This window comes from Panthera tigris, chromosome B3, assembly GCF_018350195.1.
Source record: "Panthera tigris isolate Pti1 chromosome B3, P.tigris_Pti1_mat1.1, whole genome shotgun sequence".
NCBI classification, from domain to species: domain Eukaryota; kingdom Metazoa; phylum Chordata; class Mammalia; order Carnivora; family Felidae; genus Panthera; species Panthera tigris.
Genome location: NC_056665.1, coordinates 86,970,677 through 86,979,131, shown reverse-complemented (window position 1 = coordinate 86,979,131; position 8,455 = coordinate 86,970,677). Strand labels below are relative to the sequence as shown.

Below are 8,455 nucleotides of genomic sequence, written 5' to 3'. Positions count from 1 at the left end.
TTTTTTTATATTACCTCCAGTGTACATGGAATGAGGTCAGCACTGCCTGTTTAGAAAGCAGTTTGAATGAAGTTTTTTTTAAGTTTCTTATTTCTGTATTTAGTCACGTTGTTCACTAATCCAGAAGAGTCCCTATCATTGTGACATACATTTCTGAGATGACTGACTATATGTAGATGAATGCAGATGTCATAAATACAACACTATCTAAAAGAACTCTTTATCTAGTCAGGTATATATGAATTTCTTACGTTATAAGCCTGTATGATCTGTCGGATTAAGAGTCAGACCATATATCCTGGTTAAGTCGTAATGACGATTAGATGTGTTTTCAGCAAATACAACTACCAGATTTTATCATTTGTTCAACATTTCATGGACACTTGGGACAGAAAATTTTAAATTTTCTCAGTTAAAAATATAAAAATGCTGATCACTGATCATTTTGTTACAGTTCTAACAATTACAATACAGTTCTAAAAGGCTACATATAAATCTTCACAATTCTTAGTCTGTAGCTCAGATTAGCTTCTTAATGCCATGTTCTCCTAATGGAATGTTGTCTCCTTCTCAATGTTCTCTGCAGTATTTTTATATATCTTAAGTGAACTGAAAAATATGCTAAGACCCAGATGTTGTTTTATTTCAACAATTATAGAACTTACACAGTGAGGATCAGTAACTTTATAAATTTATGAGATTATTTAAAATGTGATTAGTGAAATGTTATCTGCATTTTTGTTTCCGATATTTTAAATTAAATCAAATTGAAAACATTGGACTAAATTTACTTTCCTTATGTGTTCTCTCTAGTTTTTTGGATGGCATTGTGTAAATGAATGCACCAATAAATATCATACATGATTCTTACTAATAAAACATAGATTGTCTGAAAAGTCTAGAAGCATAGGAAAAACATTTTATTTATTATGCTTTTTTCTGGTTAATAATTGGCTTAAATTTAGAAATGTGTTACCTGAAAAAAGAATGTGGGGATGAAAGGAAAATATATTTTGAAAATGTAACTAACATCGTGATTTTACATTTTGAAACTCAGATGCTCAGAAACAGATTAATTATAATTTTTAATTCATTTCATTCATCATTCATCCAGACATAACCACTTTTATTTTGTTAATTACTTTTAATAATGGAATGATCACCCACAAAGTCACTATCCAAAACAAAAGCTGAGCCTCTAACAACAGCTCACATCAAATCCTGTTACCCATTATCCCAAACAGTCCACCCCCCTCTTCTCTCCTATCCTAAGGATCCACCACCCAGAATCTTATAATCCTTGTTCCTTTTATCTCATTGTATTATAACTGTATTATAACTATTTTTTTCCTAAAACATACACAAACATATATTTAGTAGTTTTTTTTTTTTAATTTACAAAAAGAATGTCAGACTTTGTATTATCTTTTGGAACTTCTGTCATTTAGTGTTGTATTGATAAGATTAATTCGTATGGTTACTTGCAGTTACATTGTATTCATTTTCATTGCCTCCATATTCATCGAGTGACTGTATCTTGGTTTATTTTATCTACCATCTATTGCTGGACATTTGGATTCGTTCTGGTGTTTGTTAGTATGAACAGTGCTGCTATAAACATCCTTTTATGTGTCTTCTCTTATACATGTGCAAGGGTTTCTGTTGAGTATATACCTGGATATAGAAGTATATACCTGTTGAGTATATACCTGGGGTATAGAGAAGATAAATGTTTGATTTTAAGAAAAAAGTGGCAAGCTTTTCCAGAGTTGTTGCCCTCATCTGTAGCATGTGAGAGAAGCTATGGAGCCATACTTGGCATTATCAGAATTTTAAATATTTAGAATCCAGTGGAGGTAAAATGGTATCCTATTGTGATCTTAATAAACATTATTTTAAAATAAAAACATTCCAACATTCCTTCATTTCTAGTTTTTTCAAGAATACTGTGCATTTCAAAATATGGTAGTGGTGTATAGATCAATACAAAGTAATTAATTACAAAATGACCTATGTCTTACTTGGGGCTAATTTTATTTTATTTTTTTGCAACTCTTCTTTCACATTACTACAGACATAGCCAGGACTATGATATACAGTCATTTTGGCCATTATATTCTCTTCTGGTATCCCACCTCCCGAGGCAGAATGCCAAGGAGTGAGATCATGTATTTGCTATAAGCTTTTCAGTCATTCATTCTTTCTCACTCTAGAAGCTTCACCTCATCCCAAGTGATTTAAAAAATATCTGAGAGATTTCCATTGCCTACTCAGGTTTATAAAAGGTTTTATTTTATTAAAATATATAGCGCTACACGGACACATTTATGAACACACAGTCATTTGATTGCAAAGGTATATAGAATTGGCCCACATGATTAAGTATTTTTAAAATCCATTCAATTAGATTTCTAGATGTTCATGTTCCTTTCTCATTAGACATTAAGTCACTTAATTTAAATGCAAAGTCATGTTTAAGGTGACATGGACATCTGAAATGAAGGACTAATGAATGTCCTTTAAATTGGAAAGCAGCGAGGGTAGAAGAGAAATCCTGCTGCAAAACTCCACAGTCAGCAAAAGCAAGTAAGTGTGATGATGATTCATGGTGTTTACTATAGCTTGTTAACACACATAGAATTTCCAAGAGGAAAAGAAGAGTGAGAGTAGTGGTAAGAAAGAAGTAAGGACATACAGATGTGATCCTGAGGACTTCCTTTCCACCCCTCCTCACTAATCTGAACCATCTAATCTACCACAAGAAAGTGAGTTTAAAAGCGTGGTATGCATTATTCATGGAATGGTAACTTTCGTTCTGATTATAGATATTTAAAAGCATCATGCATGTTAAGTGGGCTTAGTGGAAACTCTGTGCTTCTGTTGCAATGTATCTGGTCACTGAGTCAAGATGGATAATAGATCTCCTAAAATGATGTAGAATTGCCTATGTTGCTAACAAGAAAATCTTTTCATACACAGTGAAGTGTTTAAACTTTTCTTCCTTTACTTATCTTTAATTCCTTCCCACTTCCAATTGAGTTGTTTATATTTTTAAAAAACTGGACCTCTGAAGAAACTGACTCACTCATTTTTAAGTCACAGGGCATTTTTTTGCAGAATATAATATGCATTGTAATGTAATAAGTAATTTGATTTCTTAGGAATATTGAACTCTTGGGGTTTCTGGGTGGTGTAGTCAGTTGAGCATCCCACTTAGGCTCAGATCATGATCCCATGGTGGGCAAACCTGCATCTGGCTCCTGGCTGACAGTGCAGAGCCTGCTTTGGATCCTCTACCTCCCTCTCTCTCTGCCCCTCCCCCCCCTCAAAAATAAACATTGAAAAAAAAAAAAGAATATTGGGCGCCTGGGTGGCTCAGTCAGTTAAGCGTCCGACTTCGGCTCAGGTCATGATCTCATTTTTGTGAGTTCAAGCCCTGCGTCGGTCTCTGTGCTGACAGCTCAGAGCCTGGAGCCTGCTTTGGATTCTGTGTCTCCTCCTCTGTCTGCCCCTCCCATGCTCATGCTCTGTTTCGCTCTCTCAATAATAAATAAATGTTAAAAAAAATTAAAAAAAAAAGAAGAATATTGAATTCTTGTGTCCCTTAAAGGGGACTTTTACAACTTACTAATACAAATATTGGCACTCAAGGGGCACCTGGGTGGCTCTGTCAGTTAAGCCTCTGACTTCAGCTCAGGTCATGATTTCCAGGTTTGTGAGTTCAAGCCCCAGTGGGGCTCTGTGCTGACAGCTCAGAGCCTGGAGCCTGCTTCAGATTCTGTGTTTCCCCCCTTTCTCTGCCCCTCCCATGCTCATGCTTTGTCTCTCTCTCTCTCAATGATAAATAAACGTTAAAAGAATTCAAATATTGGCAACTCAATCGCAGGTGAAAATATTAAAATAGTTCAAGGATAAAATTACACATGGGGTAGTTGTTCCCAAACATTAATAAGACCACGATCTCATTTTTATATAACATATATGCCAGAAGAAGTTATGAACCAATACAGTGGTAAGGAAAGGTAACTACACAGCAGTTAAGATCTATGGCCATTGTTTTCCATTTAGGCTTAGAAGTACATTTCCTTTCCTGAGCGACCAATAAGGCCATTTCAAAGAGAAACAAATAGAAGCAAAAAATAGACTGTAAGACAAGCTCTGATTGAAGAAGCAGTATTACCCATTGAAAACACCCAAAAGGAACTCTCTAAATTCTTTGTCTAGCAATTAGCGTGCAGAAATCTCCTTGGACAGGAGAGAGAAGCAGTGCCCAGAAAGAGATTGGCACTTAAATAGTGCTGCCTCTGGTGGTGAAGGGATATGCTTATATTTCTCACAAGATTCTTTCCCCCTCCAGTCTAGAGCCTCGTAAAAACTGGAGCCGTCTACACATTGTTGTGAAGCCAACTCCACAGTCCTGGACGAAGCACAATGGGTGGGTGTGGGCTGTGAGCGAGTTCCTCGTCTCCAGTCCTTCCTGTTAATGTTCACCAGTGTTTTGGGATCTGAGTTCCTGAAACTTTCTAACGGGGGGGTAGGGAAACGTTACGTTTCTTCCCTGTAGCGACTTTGTTTCTTTTTCTCCTGCTCTAAGCAGGGTGTTTGACCTGGTCGACTGTGTTCCCTATACCTCTCGCACCAGCTGTGTCCCCGACCCCAGAATAAATCAGGGCTGCGAGAGGCCTGGCATAGCTCCGGACACATTTCCTGTAGGGGCCTAAGGAAGGCTGTTTGCAGCCAGGGCGGCGGTGGGGATTCTTGGCCGTTGATGGGGCGGGGAAGTGGGGGAGAGCCAGCTGTAGGGGGCGGTGACCACGCTCTTGGGACAGCTCCGCGCCCTCGGGCGGGACAGATCCAAGTTGGGAACAGCTGTGGGCGCAGGGCCTTCAAGATGAGGCCGGCACTAGCTCTGTGCCTCCTCTGGCAGGCGTTCTGGCCTCGACCTGGCCGGAGCGAGCACCCCACCGCAGACCGCGCGGGCTGCTCGGCCTCGGGGGCCTGCTACAGCCTGCACCACGCTACCATCAAGAGGCTGGCGGCCGAGGAGGCCTGCAGTCTGCGCGGCGGGGCGCTCAGCACGGTGAGCGGGGGCGCAGAGCTCCGGGCGGTGCTTGCGCTCCTGCGGGCAGGCCCGGGGCCCGGAGGGGGCTCCAAAGACCTTCTGTTCTGGGTGGCGCTGGAACGCGGGCGATCGCACTGCACTCTGGAGAAAGAGCCATTGCGGGGTTTCTCCTGGCTCTCCCCCGACGTCAGCGTGTCCGAAAGCGAGACGCTGCAGTGGGTGGAGGAGCCTCAACGCTCCTGCACTTCTCGGAGTTGCGCAGGACTCCAGGCCACCCGGGGGGTTGAGCCCGCAGGCTGGAAGGAGATGCGATGCCATGCGCGCGCCAATGGCTACTTGTGCAAATACCAGTTTGAGGGCTTGTGCCCGGCGCCGCGCCCCGGGGCCGCCTCTAACTTGAGCTACCGTGCGCCCTTCCAGCTGTACAGCGCGGCTCTGGACTTCAGTCCCCCAGGGACCAAGGTGAGTGCGCTCTGCCCTGGGCAGCTCTCCATCACAGCCACCTGCATCGTGGACGAGGTCGGCGCGCGCTGGGACGGGATACCCTCCGGGGCTGTGCTCTGTCCCTGCCCCGGGAGGTACCTCCGTGCTGGCAAATGCGCAGAGCACTCTAACTGTGTAGATGACTTGGGAGGCTTTGCCTGCGAATGCGCGGCGGGCTACGTGCTGGGGAAGGACGGACAGTCTTGTGTAATCAGTGGGGAAGGACAGCCGATCTCTGAGGGGACCGAGGTGCCCACCAGGTCAGCCACTGCAGCCAGCCCCGATCAGAAGAGAACGTGGACACCCAGGGTACCTGAAAAGCCAAGGGAGGTACCACATGTCCTTGGACAAGGCAGTTCAGCAACATCTATTGCCGAGATTCCTCAGTGGGGAGCACAGAGCACGATGTCCACTCTTCAGATGTCCTCTCAAGCTAATTCAAAGGCCGCCATCACCTCTTCAGGAAGCGTGACTCCCAAGTTTAATTCCACGTCTTCCCCTGCCATTCCCCAGGCTTTCAACTCCTCCTCCACCGTGGTCTTCATACTTGTGAGCATAGCGGTCATAGTGTTGGTTATCTTGACTGTGACAGTGCTGGGTCTTTTCAAACTCTGCTTCCACAAAAGCTCTTCTTCCCAGTCAAGAAAGGAGCCTTTGGCCCAGCCAGGCATGGAGCGTGGTACCGAGGCCGCTGCTCTGCGCTCCAGTTCTGTACATTGCACAGACAATGGGGTGAAGGTAGGGGACTGTGGTCTGCGGGACAGAGCGGAGGGCGCCTCACTGACAGGGTCCTCTCTTGGGTCAGGTGACACATAGGGAAAAGGCACTCCCTCTGAGCAGAGTTTTTCATTGTCAATGAAAGGGGAAAGAAAATGAACTTATTTAGGGACTGACTATTCCTATAGAAAATTCTCTTCCCCCAAATTCTCTCTACTCTACTGAGGAGATAAATCTGAACTGGACGCTGGATCCCTGAAGAAGACAGAGGTGATTGAAATGGAAGTGGCTTATGGTGGTAGTGGGGGCTGGGATCCTACTGTGGAGAGGTTTTCCCTTGTGTTTATTCTGGGGGATTTGGAGAAGGGCTTGAATTTGTTAAGACATTGGAAGCAAATAGAAAACAACACAATTAAAAAAAATTTTTTAAACCAAAATGGAAAGGAAACTTACTGTCTGCATTGTTCAGCCTGGACATATAATGGTTTGAAATTCCCAGGCAAAAAATAAAGGATTGTTGATAACCCACACTCAAATATCATTGGTTTCCTGGAGGAGTAATTATTTAGGAAAAACAGCATAGGGGCATGCTGGGAATAGCAATAAGAGCATCCTGCTTTCAGATTGAAGGGGAAATCTTCAAGTCCTTGTAATGAGGAGTAGATCTTTAACAACTAGCAACTTTTTTTCTTGGTTCTTTTATACTTTGCTTTCAAAGTCACTGCTACTTATGTGCTCTGCTATAAATCCAAACTGTAGTGTTGCCAGAGTAGCTGGCTCTAGAAGGAAATTATAGTTGACCACCAATTCAAGTGTTTACTGTGTGTCCTTGCTCAAGGAAACAAATGACTTGTGTTTTCCGTTTCCAACGTTTGTGCTGTCCAGTGTAATGACCTTCCCAACCAAATAGCCCTCTCCTAAACATTAGGATGCTGATCCTCACTTCCAATTATGGTGATGTTAATTTTCAATTAAAACGTTAATGCTAAGTATTGATTTGAAATCTTTTGGGTGCATTAAAGCAAAAATGAGCTGGATTTCTGCCAAAGTTGCTAGGTTCTTACGTACTGTTTAATCCAATGAAAAATGCTGAATTCCAAACTATTTCCTTATCCTCCTTAAAAAAGTGTGTGTAAAAAAAAAAAAAAGTGTGTGCAATGATTGTACATGCCCATCTTCAAATGTTTATAATTTAACAACAGGCATGGTAACAGCTCTCCATAAGATTGATAGTATAAGAAATAAGTGAAAAATACAAATATCTATCATCTTGTTGTGACTTGGGGCATTAGAAAGTAATCTAAGTAAAGCATTCCTCTAAAAAATAATTGAGAAGTTATAATAATCACTATCTAGTGGAATTGAAACCCCTAAAAATATCCCACTTCTATTAGTATGCTAAGACTTAATATTTTTTAAAATATTTATTTTTGAGAGACAGAGAGAGGCAGAACACAAGTGGGGGAGGGGCAAAGAGAGAATGAGATACAGAATCCAAAGCAAGCTCCAAGCTGTCAGCACAGAGCCTGACAGGAGGCTCAAACTCATGAACCTCGAGATCATGACCTCAGCCGAAATTGGATGCTTAACCCACTGAGCCACCCAGGGGCCCCTAGTATGCTAAAACTTTAACACTAAGTGTGTGGGTGTTGTTATACAGAGAGAGAGAAAGACAAACAAGCTTAGTAATCAGGAAGAATGAAAACAAGAAGTTTGCACTATATTTTCATAGAACCATTTTGATGCTCTCAAGTATACTTTGTATTTTATATATATATATATATATATATATATATATATATATATATATATGGTATTTTAACATTAAAGGAATAAAGTAATAGGCAATTTGCTTCATATACTAAATATATATCTAAATAGTTATAAAATAAAATCACAAGTGAATTAGATTTAAGATGTGAAGGAATTTTAAATAAAATCATTTCACAAGAGAACTAAAATCAGGTAAGTAATGGCTTACTCAGTGTCTCTAACTTGTCAGAGTGTCTCAGTTCTCCTCAATAGTGGTGTTTTATCTTTCCTCTTTACTACATGACCTCTGTGTAGAGAAGGTAACTGTGTGAATAGAATATATGATCCTTACTTTTGTAACTTGAAAAATAGGTCCCTCTATCACTGAACTGAACTGTAAATTATCTATGTCTATAATTATCAATATATCTAAAATTATCT

The 8,455-nt window shown here is 41.3% G+C and overlaps 1 protein-coding gene across 1 annotated transcript; it reads left to right on the top strand.

The window, feature by feature from the left end:
• Positions 1-4,498: 4,498 nt before the first annotated feature.
• Positions 4,499-6,790, top strand: CLEC14A (C-type lectin domain containing 14A). Its single transcript, XM_042989592.1, has one exon. The coding sequence runs from the start codon at positions 4,769-4,771 to the stop codon at positions 6,359-6,361; it is 1,593 nt and encodes a 530-aa protein (XP_042845526.1). The 5' UTR covers positions 4,499-4,768; the 3' UTR covers positions 6,362-6,790.
• Positions 6,791-8,455: the final 1,665 nt, after the last annotated feature.